The sequence below is a fragment of the Sinocyclocheilus rhinocerous genome, unplaced genomic scaffold, assembly GCF_001515625.1.
Source record: "Sinocyclocheilus rhinocerous isolate Xijiao unplaced genomic scaffold, SAMN03320098_v1.1 scaffold72, whole genome shotgun sequence".
NCBI classification, from domain to species: domain Eukaryota; kingdom Metazoa; phylum Chordata; class Actinopteri; order Cypriniformes; family Cyprinidae; genus Sinocyclocheilus; species Sinocyclocheilus rhinocerous.
In genome coordinates this window covers 1,534,259-1,550,829 of record NW_015628351.1, presented here as the reverse complement: position 1 = coordinate 1,550,829, position 16,571 = coordinate 1,534,259, and the positions used below count along the sequence as shown (strand labels likewise).

General features: G+C 39.0%; 1 protein-coding gene across 1 annotated transcript in view; it reads left to right on the top strand.

Moving 5' to 3' along the window:
• Positions 1-16,571, top strand: part of LOC107737670 (agrin-like) — a 283,048-nt gene that overhangs the window by 193,290 nt on the left and 73,187 nt on the right. The window contains exons 7-8 of the mRNA XM_016549260.1: positions 1,963-2,169; positions 2,730-2,787. Coding sequence (XP_016404746.1) covers positions 1,963-2,169; positions 2,730-2,787 — 265 coding nt within the window. The remainder of the gene's footprint in view (positions 1-1,962; positions 2,170-2,729; positions 2,788-16,571) is intronic.

Genomic DNA, 16,571 nt, shown 5'->3' with positions numbered 1-16,571 from the left:
ATACGCTCAGGACTACCGCGTCTCACAAAAAGGAGATCCCGTGTAAATAGGCCTGATATTAACTTTACTCAAATCTACGATAATGCTAATGTGCTGAAGAGCTAACGTTCCACAACGCAATTTCACAATTAAAAATGCCAACAAAGCAATTAACTACTTTATTAACCTTAATGTTACTGGCAACTGTACGTATAAAGCATATTTAAACAGTATTCTTGCCGTGTTCAGATCTCTTCAAACTGGCCGGCCGCAGCTTCAGCACTCTGAGGAGGATTTGATTTGATTTCAGAGACGCGACTGTTAGAAAAAAGCGCGTTCTGATTGCGAATCCGCCCAGCCTCCGTAATGAGTCCGCTATAGTTTATTTCATATGTACTAAAACAACATTACGAGGAGAGGTGGGGAATATATTTGTCGAAATATAAATGAAAATAGACTTGAACTAATATTCTAGAACCAAATTTAAATGAAAAAAAAAAAGTTTATTCTCGCCTGCAGTTATTCCTGAAGAGGGGTGGACAATTACCTAATGTTACATATACGATTAAAAGCCGGATAGTCAACTAAACTAACGTTACCCGTCTCACAGAAAGGAGGGAGATCCCATCCAAATAGGCCTATTATTAACGTACTCAAATCTATGATAATGCTAATAATGCTAAAGAGCTAACCTTAACTGGACATTCCACAACGCAATTTCAAAAATGAAAAACTACAACAAAGCAATTAACAACTTTATTAATGTTAATGTTACTGGCAACTGTACAAATAAAGCATATTTTAAAAGTATTCTTACCGAGTTCAGTCTTCTTCAACCTGGCCGGCCGCAGTTTCTCCACTCTGAGGAGGATTTCTGAGAGGGCACCGGTTAAAAAAAAAAAAAACGTGTTCGGATTGCTAATCCGCGCAGTGTCCATAATGAGTCCGCTAACTGACAGTGCGCTGTCCGGAGGCGGGGCATATTCTGGGCGAATGACCGAACAGAGTCTGACAGTACAGTGGAGCTGCCAACTTGAGGGCGGATCCGCCCCGGAGTCTGTTGCTATCAGGGTTGCTAACTAAAGGATAAATGAAGGCACAAAAAAGTGGGATGTTTAATTGTCCTATTTCTATTCAGAAATCTGGTCACCTTACATTTTTTAGCTTTGGTAAGATGTTGTTTACTAGCTACAGCTTAGCCTGCTAGCATAGCACAATGCTAACTAGCTAAGAAAGGCCTTTCTTGATTAGTTAGAACAAAATATTGTGATAACTTGCTACATTTTTTTATCTGATCTGAGTGTCACAGAGCAGGGTTATAGATATTTCACAACACCAGCAGTGTTTAAGGAGTGAAATTCTCCTCAGCAATCTCTCATAGGTCCAATCTTATGTGGAACTCCCAGTTTTCGCAATCCAAACAATTCCCGATGGATTAAATCAAGTCTTGCCCTAGATTTGATCTCATTAAGTACTCTTTTTACTCACAAATACGTCACACTGTGGAAGTAATAGGGTTGTGATAGCTGTTTCATGTAGTTCACGAAATTCCACTTCCATTCCTATAGCTTCCTGTGAGTCCAATTTCATCAACATGTATGTCACATCCTTAAAGATAGGTTGGATAATGCAATCAAACATAAATCAAGCTCAGATTGTACAATAACATAATAGGTCTTTTAATTTTCTCAAACAGATGAAAGGCTGCTGTAATTACACACCGCCACTGCCTGTCTGTGACAGCTTAACACAACTCTTGAGTGGGAAAAAAAAACACCCCAAATCAATCTGAATGGAATTAGATAATTGATTAAATAATCAGGCACGGTAATTAATTCAAAACCCCTGAGTGAGTCAATATCCGATGTCTGATTGAGCGAGAGAGAAAGAGAGATGCCTCCAGTCAGTGTTGATTAGCACCAGGACGGTTACTGCCGTTCTTCACATTGTTGACGCATGTATACATGTGTCTCCGGTCTCCAGGGGGCTGCCCGAACGGTTGTAAGTTCAACGCCATGTGTTTGCTGGAAAACGGAGAGTTTCAGTGTTCCTGCGACCCCATACAATGTGACGGCACGTACAAGCCCCTGTGCGGAAAGGATGGAAAGACATACCCCAACGACTGCGAGAGGAAACTCGAAGAGTGCCGGACCGAAACAGACATCCCCATCAAGCAACAAGGGCCCTGTGGTGAGTGTGGAGAATTGGGCAATGTATTTCTGTGTTCTTGTAATTTTATGTTAGCGAAATAGATGTTGTTTAATTAGCATTGTATGTCTGCTTGTGTTTGGTTGTGTCCTGCGGGAAACTCTTGTGGAAGGTGCTCATTCTCTTTCATTTCCACGCCGTTCTCATTCTGCCATCAGCTCTGATGACACATGAAACGCTGACTTCATGTTTCATTCATGTCCTCACCCCTCCAGTGCCAGTCGTCCACGCCAGTCCTTCCCTGTTCAAATGTCTTGTCATTTCCCCCTTTGTCCTTTTATGTCCTTTTTTGGCTGTCTTTAAACTGTTTTTTCTGTTCCAGTGTGTCTCTCTGTCTGTCTTTGTCCATGTGACGTCTGCTCAGGGCCGCCGCCGGACACACCACTCGTTGCGAGCGGGGAAGAGTTCAACCTCTGACCTTTCTTATTGGAATTCTGACCTGTGGGTCTCCTTCAGGGGGCCCTCAAAGGGCTGGTTTGATGTCCTTCTTTTCTACCTGTACATCTTTGTCTCTGTCTCTTGTGTTTGTTTGCGTGATGGAGGATGGTTGGAGTGGCCCTCCCTGCAGCTTCAGCCCTCATGGCACTATTTGGAAGGGAAGTGAGGTCATGGAGCTCTTCTTTTTTTAGAGTGCTTCCCAATCGTTCTGTCCCTGTTGTTGCCCCGCAACCGGTTTGCATGGATGCATGCATGTAGCCCCCTTGATAGGAGCTATGTTAGTTTCTCTGTTACGCTTAAGGATAGAAACAGAATCTATGCAAGTACGCAGACGTAAAAACTCTGTCAAAATGTGGCAGTGAGCATTCCCATATTTAAAGTGACCTGGCATCACTCTGGCAGCAGAAAACTATTGCTCAAGGGCAAGAGGGTTACTGTCAAATGTCTGACATTAAACTATATGCTGCCATTCAAAAATGACAATAAAAAGTACTAAATATATTTATAAGTCGCTCAGTGAAGATTGAAGACTGGCCATAGAAGAATAAAGTTTATGGGCTTGCGTTGCTTGAAACGTTTGTGCACTTGTGTGGCACATCCCTTTGGCATTCTCCCTTGAGTTCTAGTGTGTACTTCCCTCCTATACAGTATATAAGAAGCAGTGTAGTAAAACGTAAGATGCCCGAATATGCAGGTGAGCAATACCTGCATGACCCACTGCATCCGCAAAGTGTGCTACCATTGGACATTTGGACATCCCATAAGGCCATAGGAGCTGAATATCCATGAGATTCAAAATATTTAAAAAAGAGTCAGACATTGCTTTTTATGGTTAAATTGTACTTGTTTAACAACACAAGAGTATATTTGATGCTTTTTGGTTAGTAATAGCTGAAAATCTACATCTTGTCTCATTTTTACAGAATATCTTAATTATCTTAGAAAAATAAATATATAATTTCTTAAAGTTGTTTATGAATATTTACTTTTTTTTGCTTGCGAACAAGACAAAAATATTGAATTATTTTTTTTGCAGTGCACACCTGGCATATCTACCAAATGTTCTGCGTTAACAATCAAGAAATAAATTCTATGCAAGTACAGTAATTCAGAGGTAGTTTCGTGCGCCACTCTCCACTTTATACTAAAATGCATTAAACACCTCAAAATTATTGCAGCAGTTATTAAAAAAAGGCTTGAAAGGGAAAAAAACAGGACCTGGACAGTGTGTTAATTATGGGACGTGTATCCAGGGCTGTTTTGGCAAGGTTCAGATTTTGAGAGCATTTTAACGGTACAGAAATATCCTTCTTATTTATTCTGAATGCTATGTGTGTCCTACTCCCTGGCAGCACATATGTGGCAACTATAGTGCTGGATGAATCTTTCCTTTTTTTCCCTCCCTCTCTCTTCTTTATTCTCTTCTCACTATCAGCCACTATGACTCATTAGGATTGTTTTCCAGTCTTCAGCGAAAAGATGCATAAATTAACATGTAAAGAGGAGTAGTGCTCGTGTCTTTGGATTTATTTAATTATTTCTGACAAAGTAAATGTTTTGGTCCTTTCAGGCTTTCGCTGGTGGCAAGTTACAGTATGTTTTTTTAATACATTTATTTACATTTGCATATTCCGCAAACAGAACATTAATTAAACATCAAAAGCTCCGTGGCGGACCTGAGCCAGGCTGACTGCCTTTCATGCCGAGGAAGATACAGAGCATTGATGAGCGAAAGTCTTGTGCTTTGGACACCTGCTCTCAGTTTGATGTGTAAATGCAGAAAAAGGTTGCTTTGCATGGTCGTCTTGTTTTGCTTTTGTCACATTCTTTGTCTTCTCTCTCTCTTTTTCGGTTATATCCATCCAGACTTTTTCAGGTTTTGCTTTTTAGCATGTTCCCATTAGATGTTGTTAATAGGAATTCTAACAGCTACAGTAGCTTCCTGCGGTGTATTATAGACTGCCTTCATACTGACAAGGGCCCAAGTGAAGTCTATGTTTTACTAAAGTGCGTTTCGGTCCTTTAGAAGACGCTCAAGCGTGACAAAGCTCACCTTTAAAACCTGGAAAACCTCTAAATGGACCTCTTGTCACACGCTAATCAATAGCAGAGAAGCTGTGTGTGTACAAGAGTCATTTCAAACGCTGAGCATGTCAGTACTTTTTCCAGTGTCTGACATGGTTTCATCTGCTTCCCGTTGTCTTTGGAGACAAGCAGAGCTGGGTCACTGTGTCAGCAGCTCTCGTCGAGAGACGATTCGCTCTAAAATCAAAGAAATATGTAGTACTGCGAAAGGTCAACAAGAGACTGCAGCTCCTAAGGAAAACAGAAAACACTGAAAGTAGAAAGATTGAGAACAAAGGACCGAAGATACACAAGACCAGACTGTGGTTCCTCATCTGAAAGTCTACCTGCATTCTGTTGATGGAGCTTTAAAATATGGTGTTGTATAGAGAGTTCAGGTCCTATTAATGTCAGCGTGGGTTTTTCGGTCTGTTGTTTGGATGTGCGAGGCAGCAGATAAGTCTAAGAACACCCGTGTCAAAGTCATTTTAGGAGTGACAAAAGATAGGGTTGGGCAATTATATTGAATTTTTAGTTCAATTTTAGTTCAACTTTTAATTCAAAGTTTTAGTTTAGTTATATTGAATATTTAGTTTGCAAGGTTTTTGCTGCTGATGTTAAATTGAGTAGTGTTGTGATGAATGCTTTTTATTTTGTCATTAAGTTCATGAAGAGCATGTTATTAGACGGCTGGAAGTCTCCATATGGCATTTTTCATGCAAACAAATTCTTTACATTCATTGTAACCATAATTATTATTTTTTTTAAAACTACTTGTTGCATTAAACATGTTTAATTTATTTTACAGCAATGTTTTTAGTCAAATCATAGTTGTTCTGTTGCAGATGGTATAGTTATGGTATCACATGGTAATACCATAACATTCATATTTATATCCATATTTAAATACAGTCTATTTAGTATGGTACTGTGATGACCGTGGTACTATAGTGTATATATATATATATATATACTGTTTTTTTGTTAGTTTAAATGAGGTCCTGCGCTCATCTTCACAATTTCCACCACACTTGTGTTATGTCCACCGGGAATCTGTTTCCAGGTTTCAATGGTTGAATGAACACTATCCAGGTATACGCCAGCACAATATATTTAACGGGCTATTTCCGTCCTTCACAGCCTCATTTTCGTTTACATCAAATTAAATAAAGCGTCTGCTCTGACTGAAGTCTATGAGACCTTGAATGATGATCTTTGTGCATTATCATGGCTCAGCTCCATCCAATGTCATTTCAGAACTCCATAACTCGGTGGGTGTGCCAGCCGTAATGGACTCCTAATGATAAGGAAAGAAAGCAGCACGTTTGTCTAAGCAGAGCAAGATGGATCCTGCAAATGAAGCTGACCTAAATACACAGCTGTCATTATTGTCCAGAGGATGTTTCATAGCTTGTGTAAAGTGAACAGACCCTCAGAATATACCAGCTTTCTGTCTCTGCCTGTCTGTCTCTCTGTTCCCATGGCAGTAACTCATAAAGACTAACAATGGGCTCAGACTTACTGACAATGTCATTGAGCAAGAGCTCAGTGAAAAGAGGTGCCTGGGAATCAACGCCCCAGGTGACAACACACTCTGATTAATATTTATCATTTGCATATTTATTTGATTAGCATCTCTTGCTGAAAACAGCATAAACTTTGATTTTTTTTTTTATTTAAAAAAAAAAAGGAAACAATAACAAGTTAAGCACCCATTGAACTTTGGAGGGCCTAGTGAGATGTGCGTAATGAATCCAATTAGACGAGTAGATTGAAGAGCCAGGGTAGTGTGATTATAATTGGCATGAACCTTTGCACCTCGCTGTGAGGAAGGGTTGTATCTGGGTCGCTGTTGTAAGTTGGAAAGCCCTCTCCGGTTTCTGTTATGTGTGTTTGTTAGGAGGCTCTTTGTAGAGCATGCTTCTGTAATGCACGTCTGCCTTCCCCCTCGTTTTCCCTCATTCCCTCATCCTCCTCTGCTTCCCTTTCTTCTCTGTTCAGAGTGCTATGTGCAATGCTTGTCTTAACGTCTGCCTGTGTGACGCCCTTCTGCTGAAGGGATCCATGGATCCGTCTCGCTCTGTGCTCAGTTTTCAGGCTTCTGTGTCATTCAGAACTGAATTATGAATGACTTCAAAATTCCAGTTCAATTCCTGAATTTGAATTGAGGTAGCAAACTGGGTGCAGAATTGTAATTTGAATTTAAAGAAGTAGAGTCAAAATTAAATGAAATTCTTTTTTCTTTTTCTTTTTCAGTATTATGCATAAACTTATTGGATAATAACCTTCATTTTATTATTATTATTATTATTTAATACATTTTGTTTGATTACATTTTACATATATCATATCTATTTACATATGTCATATCATGATACATTTAAAAAATAACTATTTATCTTGAAATAAATAATTTATCATAAATATAATTAGTAATAATTATATATTTTTATATTAACAATTAGTCAGTTGTTAGCTATTTTAGTAATGATGTGATTTGTTTGTTGATTTTCTTTTTTCTGAATTGCAGTTAAGTATTTCTCTTCCTGTCATTCCAATTCAAATTTCAATTCAAAATCCTTTGCTATGCAGCCAGTTCAATTCAAATTCACACTCATGAACTAAAAGCCTATTCCTAAGTTCAGAATTTCACCAGCCCTCTCTATTTTCAATGTGTCCAGCATTAGATAGCAAGCTAATCTAATTTGTGTGGTTTATTTTGTCCTCCCTTCTCTCTCCCTCTCTTTGTCTCTTGTTCTCTCTCTTCTTGCTTGTCCAGTTTCACGGTGTCTCACCTCATCCGTTTCCTCCCTTGCAGTGCGGGGAGGGCAACGGAATTAGTTCCTTGGTTAAATTCTTAATGCGTGGGGAGAAAGTTTCTACGCCCTTGAAGCCATTGTTTGGTGATAAGTACTCCTTCAGAAACCAAACACCGCCTCTGGGGGGATTTCTGCTTGTGTCATGCTAATATTTTCTTCTCTCCCTTTTCCTTGCACCTTCTCCTACACGCTTATAAATGTTTCCCCTCAAGCTGAAGGGGAAGGTAGGGAACGAAAGAGAGAAAGACAGAACCGAAGGGGACGTGGCGGGGGAAGTCGTTGCTTCTGATATGCAGACGCACATAAAGTGAGACACGCACAGCTTGCCGAAACTCGCAAACTCCTCTCATATTGGCAAGGTGCGAGGGAGCGGAGAGTTGGAGGAGACGCTCGTGCGACTGTTTGTATCACGATTCGCGCACGCCCTGTAATCCCGATACGAGGGCTGGAGATCTCCATATTTATGAGCGTGCATACAGCAGATCGTAGGAATAATTCTCTGCGTTCACACTGTGCTAAACTCACTAACTTTGAGCTGAAGGAGCTTACCGGACCCCCTGAAGTGAGTGTTGGCTGACTGTCTGCGTTCTGACAGCTCTGCAAACCAAGTTAAAGAAATCTTCATTGGCTCAAGAGACCTGCACTTTAAATAGCACGCAACGGTGGCGAGATGTGAGTGGGAGTGTCCCTTGGGTGGGCGACGTGTCAGGATAAAGCATGTAGGGAAGCCGTCTCAATAGGAGAATCTCGTACTATGTACTAATAGTCCTTAACATCATGTTTCAGTGGCAGCAGTAATTAAACGTCACTAGAACGAATGCATAATATAATACAAAACTGCAGTGTGGATGTAGAGCAGGAGGCGGAGCCACATCGCGCAGGGGTCGGAGGTGTGCGGAGATTCTCAGGCAATTACTCAGCTCTTCCGAGTCCTGCTATTTCTTCACACCTTCTCATTATTAGACCCGCTTTTCCACACACAGGCTCCTAATTACCTTTCTCCACCACTTTCCAACGTCGCTTACGCAGCTTTCCTTTCTTTTGCATACGTTAACCTCTGAAAAAAACGTCAAATGTGCTCCTTTCTACGTGCATTGCGTCCCAGTGGCAGTCCCGTCGAGGCATATGGCTGTCATCCAGCTTACAGCTGGAGTCCTTGAAGACTGGCACTGCAGCACAGGCCTCGGGGATGGCAGCCCACTATTTCAAAGAGGCTCCGAAAAGGGCTCATTTTTTACTCAGAGAATATGCAAGCCATCTCAATAACCAAAGCCAGGCTGCTTTTTTTATGAAGTATGTAATCGTGGCTGCATGTAACATTATTTCTCAGAGAACTTTCTCTTCCTTGACTTATTAAATCTGCAAGATTTTTTCCCCATCCCCTAGAGACGAAAAACTGAAAATGAGAAACTGAACAAGTGAACGTTTCTTTTCATATCCATTTTTTTTTAAATTCTTTTTTTTTAAAAAGGAGAGCGATTCTTTCATCTTCGTAAGGAAACAAAGGGTGGCATGGGACAAAGCATTATCGAAGGCTGCGGTTCGGGTTTTAGGACCCATGCCTTAGGAAACAGGTCACTGAAGCGTTTTGAAGGCCATGAGGGCTTTACTGATGAGCCTGATCTCGCCGTCCTCCAGCCGGGTGCTTAGAAGGCACAGATGGAGAGGCGCTGAGAGAGAAGATCTGGAGGACAAGCCCGCTTTCAAGGCCTGCAAAATTAGGCACCGATCCACTGTTTACACAGTTACGTGCCAGTTCAAGACATATTTTAAGCTCTCGTTCTCAGCAGAGAAATCAATAGCCGGAAACGTTCTCTTAGAGGAGCTTCTACTGTAGGACACTTTTAGATTGGCACAGGAACACAGCAGTCGGGAAGGTAACCTGCTTACTTCCCACTTCTGTTTTTATTTTCATTGGCTTAACCGAGCAGTTGCATGTGTGGGTTTAAAAGAGATGTGTGTGTGGCACCGCTTGATTTCTGTCATGAAAAACATGCTTTGGAGTACTAATCATGGTCTTTTGATGCACACTGTGCTTCATGTGTGTTTGATATGTGCTTCTCCCTGGTTGCCGCCTTCAGATGTGAGGCGGGATTATAGGTGTGCGCCAGGAAGAGGTTAGAGAAGGGTTACGTTCAAATCGTTCCCCCCAGGTCTCTTGCAGTTTACTAAAGACATGAAACTGTCTGAGGGTCTCACTCTTGCTAAGTAATATTTAAGGCACAGGCTAAGTCTTTAGCTCTGTTTGTTAGTGCTAAACCTAGTGAGCTGCATTCTGTCTACATAGTCAGCTGCCTTTTAAAACAACATCTTAACTGCCATAGAATCTTGTTAGTAACCAGTTAGAACTTTTTACGTAGTGTGTGCACCATAGCAATAGCGCTACACAACAATTTCAATATTTTTTTTAGCATGCTGCTAAGCTAACACTGTGTAAAAATGCTTAGCACTCACAAATTTACAGCCAAATTGTTGATTTTTATTTATACTGAACTATTTTTATTGATATTTATCAGTATTGACTGAAAATGAAGTTTATTATCAACATTGCCATCATGTATTTATTTTATTTTTACTTAGCTTGTTGAAATGCATTTTAGGACTGGCTTCTTTAGAATTTCACTGAAACTAGGTATCTAACTACTCTTTCTCTATTACTCTTCATTAATAATAAAAAATAAAAAATTAAATTTTTGGTCAAATTATGCAGCCCTACAAACAAACCTAATGAAAATCAACCATGGTTTTGCTACATATAAACCCAAAAAAACATGGTTGCTATAGTTAAACTATGGTAACAACAAATTAACCATGGTTTTGCTACATATAAAACCAAAAATCCATGGTTACTATATTTATTCAACCTTGGTAACCACAAATTAACAATGGTTTACACTAACCATAGTTTAATCATGGTATTTGTAGTAAAACTGTGGTTATACAAATTGTAGTCAATACACCAAAAAAAAGCCATGGTTACTACACTTTTACTATAATAAAACCATGGTTAATTTTCATAAGAGGCACTTAGCAAACCTGGCACATTTTGTTTGTTTGTTTTTTAATTGCATTTTTTATTAGAAAAATCATAATTAGATTTTTTTCCCCCAAATCATATTGCCCTAACAAGCATTCTTGAAAATGCAGCCTCTTTAAGCAGCTCAGTGTGCTTTGGAACACAGCAAATCTCTTCTCCCTTCAAGAAGCTCAATGATGTTAATTTTTTTTCTCATTATTTTGTTCTTATTTGTTCGTATCATATTGGAAAAGAAAGTTATTTTTATGGAGAGGGACGTATTTGATTTATCTGAAGGCGGTATGATAGCTGTTTGTGTGCGATATTAAATGTATCTGAGTGTCTGTAATATTATTTGGAAATGATAGTATCTAATCCAGGAATAAATTACTGCGGTGACAACACCGTGTGTAGCACGGGTAGGGGCGCACACACACACACACACATTCTTAAAACAAACTCTGAAGATGGAGGGGTTCTCATTTATATGTACATGCATGTCCAAAGACATATTCACAAACAAACAGTCAAAAACACATAATCTTCTATACACACACACTCACATACGCCGACCAGCATGCACCTGCAAACATTTGCCGTCACCCTGTCATTTTACCTCTCACACAATACTGAGTGTGCCTGAAGGGCTGCCCTTTATTTTGACATGTCTTTAATCTTAGTGTGAAAGTGCAAACACATCACGTTTACTCCTCTAGCATTTCTCAACTCTCAGCTATGGAGCCCAAGCATACAAATGTGCAGCATGTTGTGCATTTGTTTATAAACTAAAAAAAATAAATATTATATTAACATTTACTCACTATCATGTCATGCCAAATCCATTTGACTTTCTGTAGAACACAAAAAAGATTTTAGGCACAGTGTTCACAGGTACATTGTTCAAACTCCATTGTATGGAAAAGAGCAGCGTGAACATTCTGCTCAACATCTGCTTTTGTTTTATACGGAAGAAAGAACATTACTCAGGTTTGGAATGAAAATGAGGGTCATTGATTTTACAGAATCTCCCCTAGAAACCTCCTCCATCTTTTTTGTGCATTCATTTTTTACCTTTTCTATAAAAATTCCTCCTGATTGGGCGAAATGAAGCCTTATTTGGTGACGAAAGGTTCTCCTCTAGAGGACGGTGAGCTGTGCTGGTTCACCGCTGACCCACTTCTTCTTTCTCGTTCTCCTCTTTCTCTTTCCCTCTGTGTTGGCATCAAAAACAGGGCTTGTGATCAGTCCCACTGTCCCTCGGCCCTCTGTCTACTAACTGCAGCAGTTAATGAACTTACTGTGGAACTACTGTGGCACCGCTGAGAGTCCCAGCTACTCTCTTTCATGTACTTATTTCATATCTGTGCTGTAGCCCAGCACACTGAATTATTAACTAGAGCTCTCCCTTTTCTGGGCATCCTTCACAGTAATTGTTTGCATGAGTCATGGGTTTTTTGTCTGGCTTTTGTAAGCACGCTCCAGATAAGTCTGCAGAGGCCTGCTCACCCTCCAAACAAACGCATGTTTATGTGTGTTCTTCACAAAAGGCTTGTAAATAATTTTCGATGGCTGTCTTTGGGCTTGGGAGGGGAATATTAAGGGTGCTTTTTCTGATAAACTTGGAGCCCTTTGTAAAGCCAGTCTCATTCACTGTCGGCTTAAGTTCAGAGAGAATGCGGTGGAGCTATTGTGTCGACAGAAGTGTCATGTGTTTGCAGTTTATACATGTGTGTGTATTGGCTCTGCCTCCAGTGAAGAGTTCGAAATGGATGCCGGGGGTCATTTGGTAGCAGTAGTAAAATTCATCTCAGATCGCTATAGGCCACGGTTGCCCTTTATTGCAGCGCCGCCTATCATGCTATATATGTTGCCAGATAGCAAATGACAAATGAGAGTGATATCTCTCTCCTCACAGGCTTCTGGAACATAAGCTTAACTACCCACAGAGATTTAACCTACAGAAACAGGTTTGGTTGGGGCCAAACAAGTCAGTTTTCATACCTACATGGATGCAATCTTAAAACTGATGATTCAGGACTAGAAATAGAAGATTTTAGAAATACTTGAGCTTGACAGATTTGTTTTGGAACGGCAAGCTTGATGTTCTATGGGTAGAAGGTAATAATAGGCTTCCTACAATCATAGAAAACCTGTAAATAAAGGATAATGGTAACACTTTAGTAAAGGGACCAGTTCTCACTATTAACTAGTTGCTTATTAGCATGCCTGTTATTATCATATTGGCTGTTAATAATGGTTAGTTAATAGCAAGAATCGAATCTTAAAATAGATTTGTATTCTCCCCCCCAAAAAAAAAAATAATTGAAAGCAATAAACTTAAAAAAATATATTTAGATTAAAAAAATTGCTTTTTAATTATATATACTGTATATTTATAATTACATAAAATCAATCATGGGAACCCCATATATAATTAGAAATATGTCATTAGAAAGTAAATTATATATGTAAATATTTAATTAAATTAAATTTTACAAGCTTTATCAAATGTATTCAAATGTTTACAGTTTATTCATTCATTCATTCATTCATTCATTCATTGAGAAACAACTGAAAACTAATCCTGTAAAAATTGTGGTGGTTGGTAGCTGGTCCAGTTTTGTTTGGTCCAGTCTAGATGGTTAATCAGCTGAACTGCGAAATTGTGTGACTGGTTTAGACCTGCTAGATCATATTGGACAAGCAATTTAGAGATTATAGACCATCTTTTAACCATCTGTGGTATTCCATAAACAAGCTTAACCACCTTGAACAGGATTGACCTGGTTTTTCCAGCTGGAAATAATCATTGTAGTTTGAAAAAAATCCACCCATTACAGCATCACATCAATGTTGATGGGTCCGGCCCCTTGCTGGAGCAGGTGTCAACGGCTGCAAACAGCTAACCATACAGAAGGAAATGTTCATTTAGTGCTGTGTACACAGCCACACTCTCCACCACAAGTGAATTCTATTATTATCACCGTTAATTATCCAGGCCCATTCAGACCACAGCCTCTGCCTCACTAAGACCCCAGCTGTGTTTGTGTGTATCTGTTCGTGAAAGCTTGTATGTGGGTCGCTGTTGATAGCAATGCACCCACATGAGTGGGTGTATGATGTGCTCGTGGCCAAATTTCATTTCATTTTCTTCACTCCGCATAGAGGGGAGACTCATAAATGCCCTTATCTTTATAGTTCAGTTGCAGTCTGATAGAGATATGACTGACGTTGTTTATTATTCTGATTTTTTCCCTCACATTTGAGTGGCGGCTGACCTTGTCTCACAGCTACAGGAAAGCGTGCCGTTGTAATGGAGTATTTGATATCTGCCCCTCTGAGAACCAATACGTATATTTTTATATGCAAGGAAATGAAAGAACAGCCAACGAGTCCGCAGCAAATAAGCACTTTTTACTGGTGATTGAAATGTTACTGGCCACAGTTGGGGAATATAGGTTACCTGCAAGACACTGAGCTGGAAGCGGAAGAAAAATCATCAGGCTGTTGAAGGAGTGAGAGGGCAGTAAATAAAAACTAGGAGGAGATGGAGCAGACTAATAGAGCCGGTGCCCTTGCCCAAGCACCAATCGCCAGGGAGTTTTTACGGCTATTCACAAAAACTGCTGTTCTGTACCTGACATTAACAATGTTCCTTCTTTTCTCTGGGCAAAAGAGAGCAGTTTACCACTCACCTTTAGAGGAATTGTTCACCCAAAAATGAAACTTTTGTCATCACCAAACCTGTATGAATTTTTTTGTGAAGAAAAAACTCTTTTTCATTAGAATGAAACTGAATTCTGAACATTTAAACCATTATTCATAGAAATTCTGAAAACATCCATTCTAGCTTTCCTACGCTGAAAAAAAAAATCCACTTTTTATTATAACGGAATTGAATTCTGAACATTTCAACCATTATTCATCGGGTTTCCTACACTGAAAAAAGTTAGATGTAGAAATCATTTTTACTCAGAAATTGGTAGTATTTCACAATTAATGACAAAAAGCTGAAGTTTCTAAGTGGAAAAACTGAAATAGAATTTTCTTGTAAAGCATACTCCAGTAATCTTTTAATCTTTTTTTTTTTTTTAAGAAAATCCACTTTGTATTATAATGGAATTCAATTCTGAACATTTGAACCATTATTCACCGGGGGGAAAAAAAAATCTGAAAACACTCAATCTAGCTTTCCTAAACTGAAAAAAGTTAGATGTAGAAATCATTTTCACTCAGAAATTGGTAGTATTTCACAATTAATGACAAAAGGCAAATAACACATAGAATTAAAGCTGAAGTTTCTAAGTGGAAAAACTGAAATATAATTTTCTTGTAAAATATACTCCAGTAATCTTTGAATCTTTTTTTTTTTTTAGAAAATCCACTTTTTATTATAATGGAATTGAATTCTGAACATTTGAACCATTATTCACCAAAAAAAAGTGAAATAGTATTATATTAATAAGCAAGTAACATATTGAATGAAAGTTGAAATTTTACTTCAATAACCTAAGAAAAACATAAATGACAGAAGTAGTGATGACATTCTGAATTGATTAATTCAATCCGAATGATTAGTTCGCATATCAAGCTGATTCAGTTCTCAATGATTCGATGACAGCTCAACAATGACTTAAAATTCAGTCTTTTTCAACACAAAGCTGCCGTATGAAGACATATATTTGACACCCAAATGGTACAAACCTTTTTTATACCTTTATGATACTTTTGTGGTGCTTTTGTGCTCTTCTTGAAGCTTGAAAGCTCTAGTCCCCATTCATTGTAACTGCATACAAAAGAGAGAAACATTATTCAAAATTGTCTTTGTGCTTCGAATAAGAAAGAGCGTCATACAGGTTTTGAATGACATGAGGGTGAGTAAATGATGGCACAATTTTCATTTCTGGGCCTGAATGGACAGAATTTCTTCTTGTTTCCCGTAAGGCTAAGCTCTGCCATAATGGCCCGTGTCTGTACTCGTATCTCGGGTCCAGCTTTGTATGCTGGATCGCTGTTTATATGTTACCGACTGCCGTATCTATTGCACTTCCCTCTGCCGAGGCCGTGAAAGCATGGAAACATGTTGCAACTGATAAAGAAATACCTTTATCACACACACTGATAAAGGAGAATACCAGCAGCCATGAGAATGTGATTTATCGGCCTGCATTGGACTGTCACGACGAAGCGCTCTTGGGCGGCCGCTGGGCAGCACACTGCAGCTGCTTTTAATAAGACGGCCGAGCGCAGTCCCTGAGGTTGACTGATCCTGAGCGGAGGTGAGGTCACTTTATTAATGTGCAATAAACATGTTGGTGGAAGAGAGACGAGAGATTTATGCATGAGGACCTCTCTCCATTAACACTAAATCAGGTGCTGGTATTACCCCAGCACTAATTGAATGTGATAGCAGTTGCTCTAATGCAATCCCCCAGGTGTAATTGTCATCGGCCATGCTCCCTCCCTCCCTCCCTCTCTCCCAGTTGGAACCACATTTTGTTTTACTGATTAACTGGGCTCTCGGTAATCATAGCAAGATATCTGAGAGCTAGGGATTTCAATTTAACACCTTAACTGTGATTAATTAAAAAAAACACACACACACTAAAACCCTTAATCACACTCTCTGACCCGTATATAAATTGTGTAATATGTAAATAAATAGTACTAGAACGATTTTATATCTTCAGTTAATAATTGAATTGCATGATATTGCAATTAATATCACAAATTAACATTTTGTATAAAGTTTAATACTATTAATTGTTTCATATTAATAATAATTATTTTAAATTCTTCATTTTATGTAATAATTTTATAATATATAATATAGCTGCAAAACAAGTACAGAAAGTGCATTCTGTCAACTTTTTTAGTGCATGCAATTCACAATTTACACTGTGCAATTGGGGGAAATAATTAAACTGGGATAAGTATTTTTTTTTTTACAAGTTTTTAGCTAAGAACACAAGTCTGTCTCTGGTTTAAAATAAGCTCTGTGGCATGAAACTATGTTCCCACTGGCACTAAAAACCCTCTCAGATGGG